Raw genomic sequence first — 23,021 nt, 5'->3', positions numbered from 1 at the left:
TAACTGTCTTTATACGAACAAAGTGAGAGCAGAGAATAATATCTCCTCAAGAACAAAGTCCAGGCAGGACAGAAGCAGCAGCCTCCCTGACCCTTGGAATCCTCCACATCTTTTTTTTTCCCCCTTTTTTGTTTATTTATTTACTTTTTAATTTACATCCAAGCTAGTCAGCATATAGTGCAATAATGATTTCAGGAGTAGATTCCAGTGATTCATCCCCTCTGTATGACACCCAGTGCTCATCCCAACAAGTGCCCCTTCCCCCATTTAGCCCATCCCCCCACCCACAACCCTTCCAGCAACCCTGTTTGTTCTCTGTATTTATGAGTCTATTTTGTTCCCCTCTGTTTTTATGTTATTTTTGCTTTCCTTCCCTTATGTTCATCTGCTTTGTATCTTAATTCCTCATATGAATGAAGTCATATGATATTTGTCTTTCTCTGACTAATTTCGCTTAGCATAATACCTTCCAGTTCCATCCACATAGTTGCAAATGGCAAGATTTCATTCTTTTTGATTGCCGAGTAATATTTCATTGTGCGTGTGTATGTATATGTATATGTATATGTATATGTATATGTATATGTATATGTATATGTATGTGTATATGTATATAGGTGGGTATATATACCTATATACTATAGGATGGTGTACCTAGTGTCACTATATATATATATATATATATATATATATATATATGTGTGTGTGTGTGTGTGTGTGTATACCCACCTATATACATATACATATATATCCACCTATAATACATATACATATACATATACATATACATATACATACCACATCTTCTTTATCCATTTATCCATCAATGGACATTTGGGCTCTTTCCATAATTTGGCTATTGTCAACAGTGCTGCTATAAACATTGGGGTGCACGTGCCCCTTTGAAACAGCACACCTGTATCCCTTGGATAAATACCTAGTGGTGCAACTGCTGGGTCGTAGGGTAGTTCTATTTTTAGTTTTTTGAGGAAACTCCATACTGTTTTCCAGAGCTGCTGACCAGTCTGCATTCCCACCAACCATCTCTGCATCCGTTGCACCTGTGTGATCGAAGCAGAAAGGATCCTTTAGCTGTGGGGAGGAAAGTGGATGGGAAGGAGGAATGGGGAGGCCAGAGCCCAGAGCAAAGTGTGAATGGGTGAAGGCATGAACCAAGTGGGAGGTCCAGGGAAACAGGAAAAGTGAAGGTGGACGTGAGAACAATGGAGAAGAAAGGATAAAACAGAATTGAGGAATGAGTTAAGAAAAGTACTTGTTGCTGGATGTGGCAACTTCAACCTATGGTGGACCCGTTTTCCGGCCCACAAAACAGCCTCACAGGTCCTCGTAAGAATGTCTGATGCTGCCCCTGCCCCAGAGAATCCAGGGCAGTCTGTCACTGCATTTGTGCCTGTCACGTTCTGCATGTCTCTGGGAAGGGATCCACTAGTGCAGGGAGAGGTCTGTCCAGCAACTTACTACAAGGAGAAAGACAGGACGTGAGGAGACACTGGGCCTCAAGAGCCTGCAGACTTTCCATGTAGAAACCCACATGCAGTTCCCCCGGCATCCACGAGGGGCATCTCCTCTTACAAGGAGCTTTCATATATATTACTTTTCCTGATTCTGCCAGAGCTATGGGGTCTGGGACAAAGAATAAGCGCTTGTTAAAGGTCTGTTCTCTGCAGGTAGTGCACTGGGGGCTCCCCTAAAGCTGTCCCAGACAGTCTCACTCTCCAGGCGTCATGGTTTTTCTTCCCTACCCGCCCCCCAACCAACTGCTGACGTCACAGAGGAAGAATGCAGCTGCGGTGTGATTCACGGACTTCTCATGGTCACGTGACTAATAGGAAATAGGTTCACAACTGGACACTGTCCTCTCCTATTTACTAGGACAGGATGGTGTACCTAGTGTCACCATTTCCCAGCTGAGGAAGTCAAGGCCCTGAAACACCATGCAGGTAAATGGCAGAGCAAGGCTAGAATCCCAGGCTCAGAAGCTCTAGGTCAATGTTAGCTTTGCCTTTTATTGTTTTGACTACACTTGGTTTTCTTCCCTCATTAGATGGCAAGTTCCTCATGGAAAAGAGGAGACCTTTTGATCCCAACATCCCCACAGTACCCAACACCAAGGCTGGCTCCCAAAGACCTTAAGCATGGATTGCTCGGTTGTTGGATGAACTGACTACTAGGTAGGTCATCTCTTTGGTGCCATCATTTCACTTCTTCAATCCACCCTTCTTGCTGCCTCTAGAGGTACAGTGCCAAGGCATCTGCCTCCTTCAACAACCGAAACCCTTTCCCTCCTTCAGGCACAGCTAGCTGAAAGGCCATCTTCCCCAAGGAGGCTTCACGTCCTCACCATTTTAATCCCCCTCTTTGCCTCCTGCATGCTGCTCTTCTCTGCACTTGTGGGCATCTGCTCTGTTATGTTACCTGTTCCTTTGGGAGCTGTCAAGGCCGTCTTTGTATCCTTAATAAATGTTGACGAGCAAACACGTAAAGGAATGCATGGACATATGGATGGATGGATGGATGGATGGATGGATGGATGGATGACCGGACACATGGATGGATGGGTGGATGGACTCGTCAATAAACAAATGTACACAGAGATAAGAGGAGGGAAACACGAAGTACTGGGACACAGGGGTTAAGAGGTTGTATAGTGGAAAAAAACAGTGGATTCCATGGCAGAGGCTCCAAATTCTATAGAGCTTTATCCCTCACTTGCTGTGTGATCTAGGAAAAGTTACTACTCTCCTGGGCTCTTTGTACTTGTGTTTAAAAAGAAGGGTTGCAAAGGACTAGAACTGTTGCAACTCCCCATTCTCCGGTTCTGTGAATGGAAAGTTCGCTTGAACAAACCCATTAACGGATGTTTTGCCCCTCCACCCTTGAAAGCAGCCAATCTCTTCAACCAGCGGCTTATCTGAGGCCACCCTTCTCTGCCTCATCCCCACCGGGTGCTGCTATCTTGTACGGGGCCTCCCGGGATGTTTGTCAACCAAAGCAATTGCCTTATCTGGTGGCTCTCTCGGGCACCATCCTGCCCTTGGAAAACATGAATGGATTTGCAGAATACCTGGCCTCCGATAGTCCTCCCGTCCCAGGAAGGGCTAGCAAGGCAGCCTCGGCTTTCTCAGAAAGATTGTGCGATTTCATGCTGCTATCGGGACCGACACGGAGGCAGCTCCTAGCCCTGGACCCTCTAGCTAAGTTCAACTTCAGGTCAAGTCAGGGGCCCCCAGCAGCTCAGAGGCACAGGATCCACAAGGAAGGAATTTCAGAACGTTGCCAGAAGCTAACAACAGTCCCCAGCTGTTCCTGGCCGCCTCCTGCCCGTGAAGTACTTGGAGAGGGGTCTTTACACAGACACAGCAGAAGGAGGGGTCGAGTGAACGGCTGTGCCTCTGGGCCAGGGTGGAGGGCAGGCCAAGGGGAATAGAGGTCTCTTTGTTATTGGCAGCTCCTGCACAGGGCCCCAAGACCCTCCTCTTGGCGGAGACCTCCCCACCACCCAGGCCCCCTGGGGGACCCTGACATCAGTTGTATTGACGCGCTGGGCTCCTGTAATGACTTGCAAACCTCTGCTCCCCACTCACTCGCCTGTGGCCAGGAGCTTCCCTCCTGTAATTCCTTTCAGAGCACATGCTGTGAAACTCTTAATAAATGGCTGTTCCAGGACTGATCTCCCTGGAGTGAAATCGAAAACACCTACCTTAAAATTCGCTTGGGACGTCCCCCACCCCCGTCCCTGCTCTTTGCCCGCCCACTCATCCTCAGGTCTCATCGGGGACCAGATGCCCCCACTCAGAGGCGCCTTCCTTGCCCAGCCCCCGCAGACCAACCCCTGCCCCTTCTGCCAACACTCACCCATTTTCCCCAGGTACTTTCCTTCTCCGAACTCTCCTGCACTTGCGCGTGTGTATGTCCCCGCGATGACGGTGTCCCCCAGCAGCACTCCAATCTCACAGTGATGGAGGCCGCTCTTCGTTGTTTCCATCACCACCGGCCTGGTACACGGTAAGCGATCGACAAAGAGTTGCTGAGGGGCACCTGGGAGGCTCAGCTGGTGAAGCATCTGACTTCAGCTCAGGTCATGATCTCATGGTTCATGAGTTCGAGCCCCACATCAGGCTCCATGCTGTCAGTGCAGAGCCTACTTCTTATCCTCTCTCCCCCCTCCCTGCCCCTCCCCAGCTCACACACACTCTCTCTCTCAAAAATAAACAAACATTTAAAAAAACAAAACCTAAACATTAAAAAAAATATAGTTATTGAAAAAAGTGAATAGAATCATGAACGAATTCATTAACTACCAAATATAGGAGAGTACTATTGTCAGAATCCTAAAAGAGCAAACTCTGTACTTATTAAGAGGTATGCCACCCTTAGCACGTGGTCTCCTAACTGAAAGACACAGATGAAGAAGACAGTCCTGTGCCCTCAGGAGCTCACGGGCTGCCGGAGAACCAGACATGGTATTTGCAGATGGCAAATAGGCCTTCTCATTGAAGCCTGGTGTGTTGGATAAGCGTTCTGACCCGCACTTGACAGGAGGGCCTCTGAGGCCCAGAGGCATTAAGATATTTGCTCAAACCACAGAGCTGGAATCCAGGACTCCTGACGGTTTTCTACTCTCTGTACTCCTGTCTTTCTCGACCTGGCCTGGTTTTTTCAGTCTTGCACCAGAAAACGGATTGGCCCAGAGCTCTGGCAACCACACCATTTGCCAGGATGGACTCAGAAGGACCAGGAGATGGTCTTGCTTCTGGACCCCGTTACACTGCTCCCTATTCCCATCTGGGTACTGGACCAAGCCGAGGAGGAAGCCTCCACCCTCGCCCCGCAGAGCCGGCTTTCACACCCTCTGGGCTCAGGGCACTTTAGAGGGCTAGCACTGAAGGGGCTTCTTTTGAAGGACAGCAACCACGGAGAACACATGCCAGTAGCAAATGACCACTCGGTCTGACGAGCAGGGTTTTCAGGGTTATGTGGACGCATAACGTGCTTGTGACTCAGAAGCTGCTCCCTCCTGAGCAGGGTCGGGGGCACCCTGCGAGCAAAGCTCCTTCGCTGGAAAGCACGAGATTTTGGACTCACGCAAAACTGCCTCTGACACCAACTGTATTATTTGGGACGCATTGCCCAAAGACTTTGAACTTTGCCTTCCTAATCTGAAAAACAGATGCTTTGGGTTGAAGGGAAGACAAATCAAACGAATCACACAGTGCCTTTGGCTCATGAACAGTGTGGGTTCTGTGATGGCTGTCACCATCACCCCTCTGGTCTTTGTTTTCCCCCCAGTTCCTAGTTCGAGCCTCATTTGGTCTATATCATTCTGTTATTTTCTGACTGTTCCTCCTATGATCAAGGTCCTTCAGATTCTGACCATCTCTTCTGGGGTATAACTCCCACCTCCCAATGGTCAGCATGCAGGAGAACCCAAAAGAACAATTCCGTGCTCCTGAGAGCACCAAGAACAGCTGCACAGAAGAGGGAATTCTGAACTAACTACTGACAATAGAGGGGAGGCTGTCTGGCACAAGGATGTGCAAGGGAGTGGTTGTGGAGCATCCCAGCCAGCACCGTGGAGCTGAAGCTCGGAGGTGGGCCAGGCCAGCAGAGGAAGACAGGGGACTGAGGAAGGTTCACGGAAGGGGGAGGTTCACGGGGGGCGGGGGGGTGCGTTGTGAATGCTCTGGGTGTAACCAGGAAGCCTTTGAATGCCACGCCATGGCTCTGGAAGGGTTTTACACATGGGAATGAAATGATGATGACTGTGTTTTAGCTGCAGCCCAAGCTGGGGACAGGAGAGAACAGAAACTAGAGATTAAGAGACCACTTGGATTTTCCAGGTGACCCAGGCAAGATGTGATTAGGGCAAAGTACAGGGAGGACGGAGGTGAGGCACTGGATCAAGGGACACATCTAAAACACAACACACAGAGATCTGCCTGTTGATTTACGTTGTGGGCAATGGGAAAAGAGCACGGAAGTGCCTCTGAGGGGTCCAGCTTGGGAGGCCAGGTTTCCAGGATCACCATTAACAGATTTTGGATGCAAGAGACACACTGACAACAGGAAAAGAAAATGAGTTTACTCTGTGACATGCAGTGTTGTCCAAAAGGTGTGCGATCAAATGGGTCTGGAGTGGAGACAGATAGAACCCAGGAGATAGAATGAAGGTGCCTAGCAGAATCTACAGGAGTGGAGAAGATCGCCACTAGGATAGAATTCCTATTTAAAAAAAAAAAAAGCTGAAACACCAGCATTTCAGAGGCATCTAGAGGAGAAGTCTCCTGAGGGGTGCAGGAAGGAGTGGGCAGAAAGGTAGGAGAACCGGGACAGGCAGTGAGGGCCTGGGGAGGGAACAGACCAGAGAAAGCAGCCACGCGGTGGTCACACAAATTTATATAACACTAAAATTCACGAAACTGCACACCAAAATGAGTCAATCTTGTCATACCCTAAATTTAAAAATAAAATCAACAAAATGCAAAAAGAAAAAGTCCTCCAGAGGAAACCACTGTTAACATTTTGGCATATGTCCTTTCTAGTCTTTTTTTTTTTTTTTTAGGCAGTTTTTTGAAATAGAATCTTATGTGCAATTAACAAGCACAAATGCGATCTTTCCTAATTTATGTTAGATTGTTTTAAAATTCCATGCGTTAAATAAATAAAGCAGTGCCAACACAGGAAGAAGGGAAGAAGGGAGGGAAGGAAGGAGGGAGGGGCTGTAGATATGGTTGAACCCAGAAAGATAGTATAAGCCTGAGAAGGGTTATATGGTTTCTTTCAAATCCATTTTAAATCCTACCTAAAGCTTAGAAGTATACATCCTTTTATAAAGTTCTCTCCCCATTTTTCAAAGAATAGGAAAAAAACAAAACAAAACAAAACACTAGCTTGCTTAATTTTTTTCTGGAAAGGGAGGCGGTGGCCATTCAACGTACCGGCCAAAGCTCTTCCTGCACGTGGTAACATCGCCACCTGCTGGCCATGATGATATCACCATAGAGCACAAGCTTTTAAAGGAGCCTAGACCCTTGCACCAGCCTAACCCAGGAGCGCCTTCCCCTCCTCCCCCACCTCCCCTCCTCCCACCACCCCATGGCCACAAAGAATTAAGAATCAAACACAATACCAGGGGATATAGGGGTCCGAATGCAAGTGGGACAGGATGTGATTTAAGCCTTTTTGTGGCAAAAAGGCAAGTTGGTATGTAAGGAGCACTGGTATGCAAAGCAGGACTCCCGGGTCTCAGGCCATCCCTTCTGCCAGCAAGGTCCACCAAACAAGATCACGGGCTTTGCCACCAGCAGATGAGCATTTGGGGTTGACATTACAACAATGCCCTTAATAGTAATTAAGTTGATTTGTTGCCTCCAACTGCCTGTGATCTCTCCACTTCTTAGTAAGCTCTGGACTTAGAATCATTAAAAGGGCATGATTAATTAGCATCTTCAAACTTTGTATCTTCCCAGAGAGTAAATGATTTAAAAAAAAAAAAAAAAAAAAAAAGACCCTGGCCAGGCAAAGCCTATCATGGAAGCAAAGGTTCCTCCCAGATCCCACTGGGAAATTATTTGGAACAAGAGATTTTCCCTTACCACATTCTATGACCCCCACATATGAGACTACCCACCTGCTTACACCCAAGATCAAGCCCTGCAGCACTGTCACATTTGAGCCTTTGATTATGGAAGACGGGATGTGTTTTATTCTCTCTCTTCTTGTAGCTCACCTGCTGAGAGCCCCAGAGTACATGAGGCTGAGAGTTCTCAGAGAGTGAGCTGAGGGCCCTAAGCTCCCCAGGCTGGCTTCATATTAGCACTGAGACTAATAAGATTCTTGGGTCAGGACTACAGCCAAGTAAACAGATGTGGCCTTAACAGCTGCCTCCAGCAAGGGAGGAGGGCAGGACAGAAGTGGCATCGCCCAGCAAACAGCTGGCAAAGGCAAGAAGGAGACAGAGGAGATTGGGGGACCCTCCCCACCCACCATTTGAAGGGCCAGGTCTCAAGCCTGTAGTGCACATCCATGAGTCATGACCATGACCTCAGCCTCAGGGGAGCTCTGTACCACATAATCTGTCAAGCACAATGCTCAAATGATTGAAATTTCTGGTGTAAAAGAAAAGGTGTGATTTCCTCCTTACTAGTGAGGTAAGCAAAAACGCCAGTTAGTTAATTCTTGGGACTGATCCCCAGTCCCTCTATGTCCAATTCTTCTCATCTCTGCTCTCACTTGATGATTCTACTCACAGAACCTACCAGATCACCAGTGTTTGGTGTTTTATGCTTTCATTAATACAATGTGTTTAATTTAGTGCCTACTTGGCCAGGCACCACATGGACGCACCTGGCGAAAACAACAACCGGGCTCGGGCTCATGGGAGCTCACAGCCATGGGAGGCAGCTTTGTGCGGAGGGGCGCAGGCTCTGGCACCAGACAGCGGGGCTCCCATCTGCCACTTCCTGAGTGACTTGGGGCAGACTGCTTAACCTCTCTGTGTCTTTGTTTTCCTCACCTGAAAAATGCAGGTAATACCGTATTGACTTCATAAAGGTGGTGAGCTTAAAGCTGTGCCACATTTATGGTAAACATTTAATAAATGTGAGCAATTATTACCATGTGGCTAAGGGTCTTCATTCTAGCATGGTAACTCTACCGAACAGAATGGATTACAGGTTCTAAAAGGGGAGGAGATTACCTTGAGAGCATACAGACTTACAACCTTCCTTGCATATTGTGGCAGGCAGAATAATGGTCCCAAAGACATCCATGTCCTCAACCCTGGCATCTGGGACTTCATATTGGCAAAAGATACTTCAAAGATGTGACTAAGGTAGGGATTCTGATTATCAGGTAGGCCCAGTGCAATCATCCAGTCCTTATAAAAGGTAGACAAGAGTCAGAGTCACAGACAGGTGAAACAATGACGGAAGGAGGGAGGAAGGTATTGTGGTGTGCCCCTCGGCCCTGAGCCAAAGAATGTGGACAGCTCCAGAAGCTGGAAAAGGCAAGGAAGCCTCCAGAAGCAAATGGAAGCCTGGCAACACCTTGATTTTAGCCAACTGAGACTCATTTTGAACTTCTGGCCTTCAGAACTAACTATAAGAGAAAAAAAACTTATGCTGTTATTAACTACTAAGTTTATGACAATTTTTCACAGCAACAGTAGAAAATGAATACAGATTTGAATAAAAACAAAAGTTTATTTCTTTACAATGCATCTGTTTGAAAGACAGCATAATAAAGCTGAAAGAGCACTGGGCCTGGGGTTTGAAATTGGCCTCTATACATTACTGTGTGTCTTTGGGTAAGTTACTTAACCTCTCTGAGCCTCATTATTCCATCTCTCAAATAAAGATAGACATGATTATTTCAAGTATTGGCTGCAAAACTACGCAGTAGGCACTCAACAATTGTATCATTCTTTCCATTAAAAACACAATGCTCCTCCCCCTACCCCCAAACAGCTGATTATTTAAAGGCTCTAGCTTTTCTGTGCTTTGATTCAAGGTGTTCGCTTATATTCAGGCCACTGTCCATTTCTAACTATTTGACTTCTCTGCTGTTAGAGGTTGGGACTGACAACCGAGATACCATGGGCTTGCCAGAGATAGTATTTTGGTTTCTGTTACCATGACCCACTGATAATCTGGGCTCCACCCAGCCATTTTCCCCACTCCTGCTTGTGAGTCAAAGACCCCCTGGCCGAGAGTCTGTCCTCTGCCCAAGGTCACGCTTTCATCCGCCCACCAGTTCACCATCACCTCACCCTATTCTGGAATGCTCGAGAAGGAAGGTCAGAACGTCCACATGCCCACTGCAAATACCACTGTTACTATCCCTTCCACCGACTGCAACCATGGCTGCCACCTGTGGGCTGCCCACACTGCACCAGAGGCTGCAGAAGACTGGGGAGGTCTTTTGGCTCTCCAGGCCTTTTCCTGGGAGGGTGTTTCGGTAAGAAGAAAAATGCAGCCTCTGTTACAAAATGACATACTGGAATTCTGCAATAAAAGGTGGTCAGTGGTCAATACTAGCAAACAAGAGAGTCTGCCTTGTAGGTGTTTCACTCATAGACAAGAGAAAGCCCCCCACTGCCTCCTTCCCCCGCTCCATGCCTGTCCCGACCTCTAGCTACAAAGGGGATTTGTGTGCGCTAAGAGTGTTCGTTCATTCCACCCTAAACACTGTCAAAGGAGAGCAAGAAGGGACTCATGGAGCCAGAGTGTGAATTCTCGGTGGGCAGCGAGAGGGACAAAGAGGGGTGCGCCATAGGGCTGCTGGGTTGATGCCCAAGGGTCAGTGGCCAAGGGAAGCACTAGTCGGACCAGGATCTAAACCCCAGCCCAAGGCCCGTGCTTTTTCCAGACACTGCCCTCCCACTGCCGCTGGCCCTTGCTTCCCCTCCCCATGATGGCGCCCAGCGCCAAGAACATTTCCAGGGCGTCCTCCAACGGGCCTGAAGTCCTGGGTGGTCTAGAAACCTTGAAGCAAGCATTGAGTTTTATCCCAGAACAAATGGAGACCTGGAAGTGAAGGTCCTTCCCAAGCTAGAAACAGCTGAGCCCAGCTGAGGGGCAGGATAAGATCACCTCTTCGTGCAGCACCGTCCTTCACCAGGAGGCCTGCCTACTGCAGGGTCTTGGAAGCAGGCCAGGAATGTTTGCGGAGAGCGGGCACCACCGGTCTGCACGAGTGTGGGGCAGGGGTGGCAAAGGACGTGGGACAGCTGCTGAGGGAAGGTGGCCCCGGGCTAGAGGACTGCAGAAATGCCCCGGGAACTCGGGGCATAGCTGGAAATCAGGCCAGTATGCAAACACCGAGCCCGCCCTGCACACACATGGAGGATCACACGCTCGCAGAGCACCCAGTGTGAGGGGCAGGCCCTGTGCCGTGTGCTTTCCAAGGTGCTAAGACAGTCAGAGAGCTCTTCTGGGTCAAAAGACTTTCCGCCAGCAGTCTGCTGCAGGCCCGAAACCTCCTTGAGTTCAAGTCCAGTCTTGTCCTTTGTCTCACGGCCCTGAAGAGACCTACTTTGTGCTGCTCTTCCCAGGTTCATGTCTGGTTCTGAACCATCTGTGTACATAAGGATCATGGATCTCATAGGTCCAGAGAGAAGGATGCTTGCACCTTTACAAGTATCCTGGGTGATTTTTTTAGGGAGATCGTCCGAGACTAAACTTTGAAAGTGTTGCTTCTTTTCTAGGCTGCTGCCTCAAAGGCCTCCTTTTTTATTTTTTATTTTTATTAATGTTTATTTGTTTTTGAGAGAGAGAGTGTGTGTGAGTGGGGGAAAGACAGACACAGTGGGGGACAGAGGGTCTGAAGCAATCTCTGCCCTGACAGCAGGGAGCCCAGTGCAGGGTCAAACCCATGGAACCATGAGATCATGACCTGAGCCGAAGTCGATACCTCAACCGACTGAGCTGCCCGGGTGCTCCAGAGCCCTCCTTTTTTAGACCAGCACTGGCATGTGGTGCTAGCTCCCTGCTCGCAGATCTCCAGGCTTCTGGCCTAACATGCAAGCGGGCCAGCTCCCAGCATCTTCATTTCAACACCCCAATGGTTCGGCCAGCATGTCTTGGTTCAGGTCGTGAGGCTCATGAGGCCCCTGAGAAAATCTGCCCTGTGTTCCACGGCAGAGCTGTGCATCCTGGCAGTCTGCCTGCAGGAGGACCCTTCTCTGAAATCTGTCTTGCCTGATGGATTCTGCCTTTTTGCTTTATGGACCCCCAGCTCCCCTTCCTCCCTCACTTGACCTGAGTCTTTCTTTTCTAGGCTGGGTTTTTTCCTGAGCCCACCCCGAACCCCTTCTGATCCAGCCTTGACCCCAAAGAACTTCATCTGAGCACACTCCTTGCCCACCAAGGCTCCATGACAGAGGAGAGAGCCCTGAAGGCCTCCAGAAGTTCTCAGGCGTCACCAAAATATGTGGTCTGGCAGGAACGAAAAACAGAGCAAATAAGTGCTTTTCGGAGTTTGCAAAGGAAGTAGGCCAGGTGGCAGGAAAACACGGGCAGGTAATTGAGGAAATCTGACACGGGGGCCCGAAGTAGCCTCCTAGAAGGAGAGCATTCCTCTAAAGCTTCTGGTCTCCTTACAGTAAGTTATATATGAATTGTGCGTTCTCCTCCCTCAGAGAGCTGTGTTGGTCCACATGAACTTCCTTGCTTCCTGTAACCTCCTTTCTCTCTACATCTTTACCTCCCAAGTTTGTTCCGGGGCTGTGCAGAGACAGGCTCACGTCCTGCCCTGGGACCTTGCCTCTCTCCTCCGTACAACCAAATGCGTCTCGCCCCATTCTCCTGTGCGTCTCTGAGAAATGGGTCAGACAATCTGTATTAAGTTGGAGTGCCAAATCCTAACTTTTATAATCGAGCTATGCAGTAGACACAGACAGATTAATCATGAGAAGAACCGCCAAAGAGACATGGACGGATGCAGTGGGACGCGAGGGCGAGGCTTCCACTGCTGATGAGCACAGAGCAAGGTAAGCACAGGCCAGAACTGACCACCCCCACCCCCACCCCCACCAGAGAGAATCATCTTACTCATCCCCATTTTATAGACAGGGAAACGAGGTCCAGAGACAAGCGATCTGCCCTGAGATAGCGGCTGATAGTCTAAAGTCAAGATGACCCCAACCTCGTCCTGTGCCCCAGGTCTGTGCTCCGTCCACTGCACCATGCCGTTCACAGCCATGAGCACCTCTCCGTTCGGTACCTCGTTTCCAATTCATCATGAGGCTTCAAGGGCTTCTGTGATAGGCACAAAAGTGCAGTGCTGTGACCTGCAATAAATCACCGCAGCTAATGGTCTCCTTGCTCCCCGTGACCAACTGCGGACAGCCCCACTCTCACTCGCACATGCAGCACGATAGCTGAGGCCACTGCCTGCCTTGAGGGCGGTGTGGGAACCAGGAGAAAGGAGGCAGCCACTGGGGACACTGGGGTGGCGCTCCTTTCCCTCCCCCACGCCTCCTCCATACCTTCCTCCCTTCGTCCCTCCCACCTCATCCTGCCTCTGTCCCTCCTCTTTCTTTCCTCCTTCCTTCTGGCATCATGCAAACAAGGCACTATAAACTAACAGTTGCCACGTTAAGTCCCAATTCTACCGCCTCCCCCCAATAGGGTCTTCAGAACTCTAAGGTTCTGAAGGTCTTGTGCGGCACGGAGCACTCAGGGGGCGGCCTTGCTCATTCTCTCCTGTCCACGCAGGGGACTTGCAAAGATGCCCTTGTCCCCGTCCCCAAGTGCTCCAGGTTGGACAGCTCTCTGCTGCTTCTGGGCCAGGCTTCTGCCTTGGGAATCCCTTGCCAGCTGCCTCGGGTCACAGCTCCGGTGACAACCTCTCCCTCCCGTGGATCTTGCTGCCTCCCTGGTGTGCTGCCAGATCTTCACTGCTCTGGAGCCTACAGGCTCTCTCCACTCCCCGGCCCCGGAGAATCCCGTCCTGGTCTGGCAACTACGCCAAGTCCTTTAATTGCTTCTCCTAGACATTTTGCCCATACTTGAGATGCCCCTTCTCCTCAAGACACAGGCCTAAGCTATTTACCTCTCTGGACCTCCGTTTCCTCTTCTAGAACAGTATCTCCTCAGAGGGTCACTGCAGATTAAATGAGTTAGTATATAAGGGATTTAGAACACTGGCTGCCACATAGAAAACATCATATAAGCAATTACCATTATTATCAATGATATGCTGCAGCTGCCTCCCCACCAAAAGTACATTTTGACAAGAAGGAAGAACATGATCTCAGCATGAAGAAAATCCTTTATATTCATAAACTCAGCTTTCTGGACCTCAGTCTATTTTCCTTATTCTTCTGGACCCAGTGAAAATACCACTGGGCAATACCAATTTAAGAGTCCATGTTTGGGGGCTATGGATTCAGTGACCTCCAGGTCTTTCTTTGCCTTGGTATGTGTGATTCCTGGTGCATAAACTGAGCCAGCCCCTTAGTAGGTGCTCAATATAGATTTGTGGAAGGTATGACTTAAGTATATGCAGCCACCTGTTATCAGCACTACCTTTCAAGATAGAAATCTCATCTGTACAAACACAGAAGCAGAACACCCTTACAACAGCGCCCCCCCCCCAAAAAAATACACGGAGGAAAAATCAATCAAAACACATGAGGACAGAGTATAGTCCACACTGCCCTGCTCTGACGGACCTTTGGAAGCCACATTCTCTCTAGCGCCTACACTTTCCCCACCATTAACAATAACCCTCCCATCGCTAGGGTACTCAGCAGCTAATATGATGCTTTCACGTTCATCGCATCATTTGTTCATTAAGGAGCACTCACTGTGTACCTGGCACTGTATGCAGTTCTGGGAAACAGAGCGGGAAAGACACAGCAGTGCCCAGATCTGTGCCCCCCCCCAACCCACTAAACTGTAAGCCCCAACAAGAGTTGGGGCTGCATCTGTTTATCTCCGGATGCCCAGCACTGGCACCGGAGTGTTTTGTGATCAGAGAATGGAAAGAACGGACGCCAGGGCTGCTGACTTCTCAGCCCAGATAAGGAATGTGGCTGTTCAAGCTCAGGGCTATAAAGTTATTTGATCAGGGAGTGCCTGGGTGGCTCAGTCAGTGGAGTGTCGGACTTTGGCTCAGGTCATGATCTCATGGTTTGTGAGTTCAAGCCCCACATCAGGCTCTGTGCTGCCAGCTCGGAGCCTGGAGCCTGCTTCGGATTCTGTGTCTCCTTTCTAGCTCTGCCCCTCCTCCACTCGTGCTCTGTCTCTGTCTCTCAAAAAAAAAAAAGTTAAAAAAAAAAAAAAGATATTTGATCAAATAAGCCCTGAGTGCAGGGATACCTATAAAACTTGGGGGCCCAGTGCAAAATAGAAATATAGGGCCTCTTGTTCAAAACAGAGGAAGAAAGTGTCCTTAGAGGAACTAAAATAGAAAGCTTTTTCCTCTCTGTCCTGGCATCTCTTTCAATTAGTCATGGTGTTTTCTTATTTGCTATTCAGTATCATTCTAAGGAAAACATATTGAAACTTTATATTATTAGCATGAATTTCACTACTCATCTTTGTATTGTGCAATGCTGATTTTAAACACAAATATTAACACATTTAACTCATGAAGAATCACTGAAAATATAGAATTCAAATTTGGTAGCTGGTATCTCATTCTTGTCAGAATACTGGAAACAGCACAAAACTAAGCCAATTATTTTAAGGTTTTTTTACAGTTTTTATTTGTTTACTTGAAAGAGATAGAGACCTTGGGCGGGGGGAGGCAGAAACGGAGAAAGGGAGAGAGGGAGAGAGGGAGAGAGGGAGAGAGGGAGGGAGGGAGAGGGAGGGAGGGAAGGAGGGAGGGAGAGAGGGGGAGAGAGGGGGAGAGAGAGAGAGAGAGAGAGAGAGAGAGAGACTCAAGCAGTCCTTGAGCTGCCAGTGCAGAGCCTCACACGGGGCTCAAAATCATGAAACTGTGAGATCATGACCTGAGCCAAAACTGAGAGTGGATGCTCAACCAACTGAGCCACCCAAGTGCCCCTGAATCGACTATTTTTATTTGACTTCTTGATACACACAGACTATACCAACACTCTACGTCTCGCTCACTGATGACGACGAGGGACATAAAGGAAGGAACTCGGGGACAACCTATCTTCGCCTTTTGTTCTATGCCATTGCTCCCGGCATGAGTGGCTAATGAACACCAGGAAGTGACACAAGAATGGATATGACAGAGTAGGATTCCTCCGTGGTTCATGCTTCTAGAACGCCACTGCCTTCTTTCTGCATTCAGTGTAAGTTCTAGCTCGACAGGAAGCATGGCTTCTGGGGGCCATCGGCACCTCCACTTACTTAGGTTTAGACACAACATGCCTACCTTCTACCCTCTGAGGCATGCTGGCCCCCACATGTCACATCCATCAGACTTCAGAGATCACAGGCACCAAGAACACTACCTGTGAACATAAAGCACTGTGGACACGCACGCCATGCATGCTTCGTGGTCCCATTAGATCCACTTTCAAAGCATAGGTGCAAGGACAAAACTACTAAGAATTTCAAGACTGGAGCCTCAGAGCATGAAACCCATCATGCGGCCCTTCTAAGCACGGACTTTATGCAACTGCATGAGTCACACGCCCATGAATTCAGTGCTGCCTGGACAGGACCAAGGGTTCACAGCCAAGGGAACAGTCCCTGAAGCCTGAGTGGGGCCCTGGATGGAGCCTGAGCAGCTCCCAAATTGCCCAGAGCACCACAGACCCAGGGGGGGTTAGCCAGTTAGGCCTGAATAAAGAGGGGATGCCGGTTCCTTAGAGGGGCCTCCTTAGCAAGGACAGAAAGCCCGGGTCCTACAGAGAGAATGGCAGGGGAGGCGCTGTCTCCCCAGGAAACTCGGAGATGACTCTGGGGTGAGAAGCAAGAGAAAGCTATGCAATCCTGCTAAGCCCAGCCTCAAAGTAACCTCCTTGAACCCGGAAAGGGGAAAACGGCCAAGACAACATTCCCACGCTCACCAGGCCTCAGAGCGCAGGCAACCCCAGTCGTGGCCAGAGCCTCACATCCATGCTGGTGACAGATGCCAGAAGGACAGCAGCTGGAGGGCGCTGGCGAGAGGCGGGACCAGCCGTCTGGCACCGGCAACACAGGCAGGTGGGTTACAGCCAGTCCACGTCCCACTCCCGGCCCTTATTCAAGCACTGCCACATGGAGACGTGGAATCCCACCTTTCGCCAACAGCAGACAAGATGGCTAAAATTCGCCTTCTAACACAAACTCGTCTTCACCTGTAGCAGAACCTTTGGCCCTCTCTCTGGTAGGCCACCCACCTGTGAAAACCCTTCCCATTCCAGGCAAGTGTCCATGCCACCTAGTGGCTGAGTGTCCTTGGCTAATTACTTTTATGGGCTTCAGTTTCCCCATCTGAAAATAGGGGCAATCATACCTGCTCCACAGGGGCGTGATGGAGGACAGATGAGGAAACACACGCACAGAGAGAAGAAAGAGGGATGGAGGGAGGCAGAGTTTTCCTCCCACCTCCCGTCACTCTGCTTACTCTGCCCTCCCTGCCCAGGATGCATTCCCCATTCCCCAAACCCGAGGACCTCACGCAAGCCTTACGCCATCCATGGGACTTCTACCTCCAGCTCTCACCAATGTCCCCTCCAGACATTTCAGAAGCATGTTTTTCTATTCCACACACTGGAGCAACTAGGTACATTCGGCTTGCTGGTGTTCCTGGAAAGGGAATAAATAGCACTGGGAGAATTTCTAAGCTCATGGTATTTAATAGGAGCATCCTCAGCACAAAGCCTGACATGCCAGAGACACACAGTAGATTGAACTATGATGATGCCAGCCTCAAACTCTTCAACACTTTCCCTTTGCCAGAAGAGAGGGAGGGGGGAAGGAAGGAAGGAAGGAAGGAAGGAAGGAAGGAAGGAAGGAAGGAAGGGAGGGAGGGAGGGAGGGAGGGGGGGAGGAAGGGAGAGAGGGAGGGAGGGGGGAGGAAGGGAGGAGGAGGGAGGGAGGAGAAAACAAGAATCTAAACTCCTGCACGGTGGTCCCTTCTAGTTCTCTAATCTCACCCCCTGCCATTCTCCCCTTCCACTCACTCTCCCACCCTCTAGGCTGTTTTCTAAATTTCCCCTTAAAAATGTCCCTCTCTTTTCCACAGTAGGGCTTTGCATATGCTGTTCCCTCTGTCTGGAAGGGCCTTCCCCACGTTCGGCACTGCCATCTCTTTCTCGTGTCTGAGATCTCGGCTTGCTGGTGGTGTTCCTTCCTCACCTAGTCTGAGGCCGTCTTCCACATCGCCCCGGTGGAAGAAACAATACCTTTGTTGCCCATCTCTGGGTACCAGCATCTAGCACATCTAACAACCCACAGTTGGTAATTAATAGGGACTTGTTAATGAACTAATGCATGGATGATAAATAAAGTAAATATTTTTTTCTTCCCCCCTACACATGCCATTCTTTTCTGGGTGTTTTGCAAATGCAAATCGTATCTCCCATTAGAATGCAGGCTGGGTAAGAGTTATAGATTGCTTTTGTTTCTTGCCCACCATGCAGTGCAGTGCAGCGCTGTGCACAACACGTAAAAAATGTTTGATGAATGAACGAATAAATCACTGCATAAATGAGCAGTCGGGCACTCACCCAAACCGGGCTGGACTGAACTGAATGAAGCAGACCTGCATGCGTAAAGGAAGTGCCACATCCTTGCGACAGCGAACATGTGTTCTGCATTTGTCAGTGGGGCTTTCTTGTGCTCCGCTCCCTCACAGGGCCGTCACCCATCAGCCTGCTAATGGGATCATAAAGGAAAGGGAATCTGGGTCCTGGGCTTTCTCAGAGTCATCAGCTCAAAGCCCCTTTAATGTGAGTTCCTGACTCAATTGGGTGTGGAGAGAAGAGAAAAGGTGATGAATGGCCCAAATACAAGGAAACTCAGATACCTGACTTTGTTCTTATCTCGGCAAGAATGCGGCAGCCTGAAAGAGTCGGCAGCGGGCACCCTGAGTCATGATGAACTAAGAAACTCAAGAATGTCCCTTGATAAATGTTTGCTGGATAAATGAATGAATGCTTCTGTTGCTTATTACCTTTTAAGTGAATGGGGTCAAAGGTTGGTATTAACCCAAGGCTCATGGGGTAAAATATTCTTTGTGACCTGGCAGGAATTATTACCAAGGGCAGACTGGGCCAGCCGGTTCACATGGCTAATGAAGACAGGGTCACAGGTTTGAGGCTCCCTGGAGACTAGTTATCTATAGGCAGAGGAAAAATCTGCTTCGCAGCCATACTCAACGTTAACGCTGGGCAACAATCTTGCAAATTCATGCATTTGTCCGGGAAGGGAGGGTATCTATGGATGACTGCGGTGAAACCCTTCAGCAGAGGAAAGCAACGGGAATCTTGTTTACATGTACACAGGGCAATGACAGCTAACATCTACTGAGTGCCTCTATGCCAGGCGCTGTGCAGGGTAAAATCCCCCCACCTCCCAAATGTGAAAAGCGAACTGTAAAGAGGTGTACAAGGCACTTTCACACCTGCTCTGTTTCAGGTCACCGTGTGGAATCCAAGGCAGCCCCAGCCCCACGAGGTAAATTTCATCCTCTTCCTTCCGCAGACGAGAAAAACAAGGGGGGAAAGAGATGTGCTCACTTGCCCCCAAGATCACCCAGCTGGGAAGTGGCAGAACCTGATCCCAGATGCAAGCAGTTGCCAAAGCCAAGTCGGTTCTCTTAACCGAGATACCAGAGACACTGCTTTTTTGTTTTTCTTGACAAGCAGATGAGTAACGCGGTCTTTACAGATGAAAAGTGACCAGTTCAAAATCGATGAAAGCAAGGCATTTGACTGTTGCAAAGAACTGCCATCCAAGGCATCGCCCAGGTAATCTCCTGGATTCCAAGGCTGAGGAAGACGACAGGCAGAGGAAGAGCCGGGCCTTAGGCCACAGGGCCTCTTTTGCAAGTCGCAGCTTTACCAAGTAGTGTGCTTTGCTGGGCAAGTGGCAGCTCATCTCCAACCTGGGCAGGCACTGTTCTAAATGCTGTTGATGCAGAACAAACATGTAAGATGGGCATAATCAGTCCTTCCCCGTGGATGAGAAAATGGAGCCACAAAATGGCTCAGCAGCGTGGGCCCGGGGCCCAACCAGGAAATGACAGAGTTGGGACTCCTGTCCAGGTGGTCCAGCTGTAATACCTGTGCTCTGAGTACAGGAATAATAATAATAATAATAATAATAATAATAATAATACCACCTACCTCACAGACTCTGGGGATCTGATGCATGTAAAGTGCATAGCAAAGTGGCCTGTGGTATTTATTCACTACATGACACATTTTATCTTTAAATTTCCCACCTCAGCAGATTCATTCTCATGTCTTAGCAGGTGCTCAGGAACACCCCGATTAGCTGTAGCTGGATGGTCCAGAGGTCCAGGATTTGAAGCCAAACATTTTGCGCATGGGCTGAGCTACATGTCCTAGTAAGGCATCCAGCCCAGCAGGCTGACTCCAGTGGGGGGCACCGGCACTAATGATGGTGACCACCAGCCATGGAAGACAGAACACAGCAATGAGACACAAGGACCAGTCTGTACTGTGAAGTTCTGGGAGAACCGTCTTCAGCCAGCAAGACCTGACTCTTGGGCTGGAGCTCAGAGACAAGGCCACAGGCCCCCACGAGAAGACCTTACTAGGGCAAGGCAGGACTCAGAAGTATCTGCATCAGGAAAGCAAGGACTTGGTGAAGAGAATAAAAGAGGGCTCGGTGGCAGGGGTCAGGATAGATTCACCCCGGTTACTGGGCAAAAATAGGTGATAAGAAGAAGAGCCCAAATGGGACCTGAAGTTTAGCTTCATGCACCTCATCCAGGCGTTCTTGAAGCTCTCCTGCCTTGAGATAGCAGCAGTCCTGAGAGCTTGGCACAGGGGGAAGCCTGGAGGAGGCTGAGAGGACCCGGCTGGCAGAAGATGCCCACCAAGGCTGGCCACCAGGCAGGGCCCGATACACTCAGACTGCAGCCAGATGGGCACTCATTGGGAGATCAGGGTGAGGGGTTCTTGCATTCAGTAAAGAGTCAGGTCAGAGGACCCTGAACACACTTTCCACACTGCTTCCCATGATTCCAACAGGCTCAGTCCCTTGTCCTCCCCCATCTCCCCGCCAGCATCATGCAGCATCTTTGAGCTAAACAGGCAAATTAGGACTTGCGTACATACATGATACATGCATGATACCACTTTAGACCCAAACATGGTGACAGCACAATGCTCCAAAATCTGAACCCAACAGAGATGTCTCCAAGAACAATCGCCCTATAAAGTCAACACTCATCCTGAGATCTACGATTCCACAGTGGTGCATCTGTTCTCGTAGGTGAAGTGGGGAGGCAGGAGCCCCAAGAGTGGCGCCAAGTCTCTCGAGGAGCAGGGATGGGATGGTCCCAGCCATCAATGGAGCTTTGTGGCCTCGGTGGAAAGAGAGGAACACCCTGTCTCAGGAATGCAACCTCAGAGCGCAGAAGACAACCACTCTTTACCATTATGAAACCCCAAACACTCTGGGTGTGGTGGGGGTTTTAAAAGCATATTCTGCTACCACTGAGAAGCCTTGGAAATGTGGAGAGTGCACCACCCAAGCCATTAAATGCCCAGACAGCTCGGGACAGAGGCAAGAACAAGGAGCCAATGAGTTTGGGTCAGAGTGTCTCAAAGAAATAAACATGCGGTGAAGGTATTTCCATAGCCAGTAAATACTGTCTTTCAGGGGGTTCAGAAGGAGACCAAACAGCCTGCCCCGACTATCCCCCGATAAAAGAGTGACACTGTGTATCTAGGGAGCGAGCAGCCAGGCACAGAAGCCAGATTTGCCAGCCACCCTTTAATTTATAGGCCGTAAATGATGGAGCCCATGATCTATTGCCCCTGACTCAGGGGGGATTTATTCTGGCTAAGAGCATACACAGAGGCCACTGATATAAGTGACGGCCTTGGGTGGAAGAAGGTCGGGCTCTCACTAAACGCTAAGTAAAGATGTTCGGAACAGACCGTTACACTGCTAAAGGATGGTTCCGAACACATCACAGGAAGCAGCTGACACTACCCATCCAAGCTGAGGTCGGGCTGAAGGGGAGGAAACCTGGGATGCTGCAACAAGGAGGCAGTCCGCAGCAGCTGGCGGCTGGCCTTGATCTGCAACAGTGTCTCCGCTGCACATCCTTTCCTGTTGCGCTCTTACCCAGCTTTGGCCCCATCCAAACCTGCTCTCGGGTAAAGGCTGGCTCCAGTCCTTCACGTGAGCTGCTAGTATTGAAGCACCTTGCGGGCCTAGACCTCATCTGTTCCATGATCGCTGTGACATGAGATGGTTCAGCGCCTGCCATGGAACAGACGCTAACTCTTTATTCAACAAATAGAAACGATCTGTTTCTTTCCATCCATCCATCCATCTACCATCTATTCATCCAGTCTTTCCCAAAGGACATGTCCAGGACATATCTTGTGCCTGACCAGAAAGAGAGTATCTAATAATGTTTTACTGCACATATATACATTTTATCATTGTCATCTGATTATGGCAAGTGATGCTGATTTTCCATCTGCGATAGTGATACAAAAATTTTGTGTTCAGATTTCTTCATGGAAGAGAAGGGAGTCAAATTAAAATTAAAACCATTCAATTAAATAACAGCACAAGTTTTATAAGGATATGGCAAAAATCCTAAAGGTGGCTCAGGAATGACTAGATCTTGAGAAATCCCACATTCAACAAACATTGCCTGATTAGAGACAGTTCTAGAGCTAGTACAGTCCAAGGCAAAAGGCACCCACAAGTAAGTTATATTTTTTCAAAACTCATCTTTGTACACTTTCTAAAACTTTTTGTCCTTCTTTTCACTCACGTTGTTTGTTGCTGGTATAACCTGGTTATTTGTTGCTTTTCTAAAATCAGTCACTGTGAGGGACTGAACTGTGCCCCTGCCCTATATTCATATGTTGAAGCTCTAACCCAGTACTTCAGAATATAACTAATCTAGAGACAGGGTCTTTAAAGAAGTTAAGATGAGTGTGTTAGTGTGGCCCAAATCCAATCTGACTGGGTTCGTATAAGAAGAGATTTGGACACACAGAGAGATCCCAGAGGTGTGCCCACACAAAGGAAAAAACCATGTGAGGACACAGGGAAAAGATGGCCATCTATAAACCATCAAGAGATGGCTTCGGAGAAACCAGACCTGCCAACACCTTGATCTTAGACTTCCAGCCTTAGGAACTATGAGAAAATCAATTTCTGTTGTTTAAACCGCCCAATCTGTGGACTTTGTTTTTTTTTTTTTTTTTTTTAACGTTTATTTTTTTGGGACAGAGAGAGACAGAGCACGAACGGGGGAGGGGCAGAGAGAGAGGGAGACACAGAATCGGAAACAGGCTCCAGGCTCTGAGCCATCAGCCCAGAGCCCGACGCGGGGCTCGAACTCACGGACCGCGAGATCGTGACCTG

General features: G+C 49.0%; 1 protein-coding gene across 5 annotated transcripts in view; it reads right to left on the bottom strand.

Moving 5' to 3' along the window:
* The window catches only part of LOC147571832 (uncharacterized), an 85,498-nt gene extending 69,226 nt beyond the window's left edge, over nucleotides 1-16,272 (bottom strand). For 2 of the 5 annotated variants that reach the window (XR_015247074.1, XR_015247075.1), the window contains exons 1-2: nucleotides 3,877-4,428; nucleotides 938-1,061 (exon numbers count right to left, since the gene is read on the bottom strand). Coding sequence is in view for 2 of the 5 variants with exons in the window: in XM_086696077.1 (XP_086552203.1) it covers nucleotides 938-1,061; nucleotides 3,877-4,084 (332 nt within the window). In the remaining 3 variants the exon portion in view is untranslated. Of the gene's footprint in view, nucleotides 1-937; nucleotides 1,062-3,876; nucleotides 4,429-15,594 lie in introns of those variants that run through there. The other 3 variants (XM_086696079.1, XR_015247073.1, XM_086696077.1) reach the window with 3 other exon arrangements.
* Nucleotides 16,273-23,021: the final 6,749 nt, after the last annotated feature.

This window comes from Puma concolor, chromosome F2 (assembly GCF_028749965.1).
Source record: "Puma concolor isolate L17-30 chromosome F2, mPumCon1.1.hap2, whole genome shotgun sequence".
Taxonomy (NCBI): Eukaryota; Metazoa; Chordata; class Mammalia; order Carnivora; family Felidae; genus Puma; species Puma concolor.
Note: the sequence above shows the minus strand (reverse complement) of the source record. Positions and strands in the feature narration are given on the sequence as shown.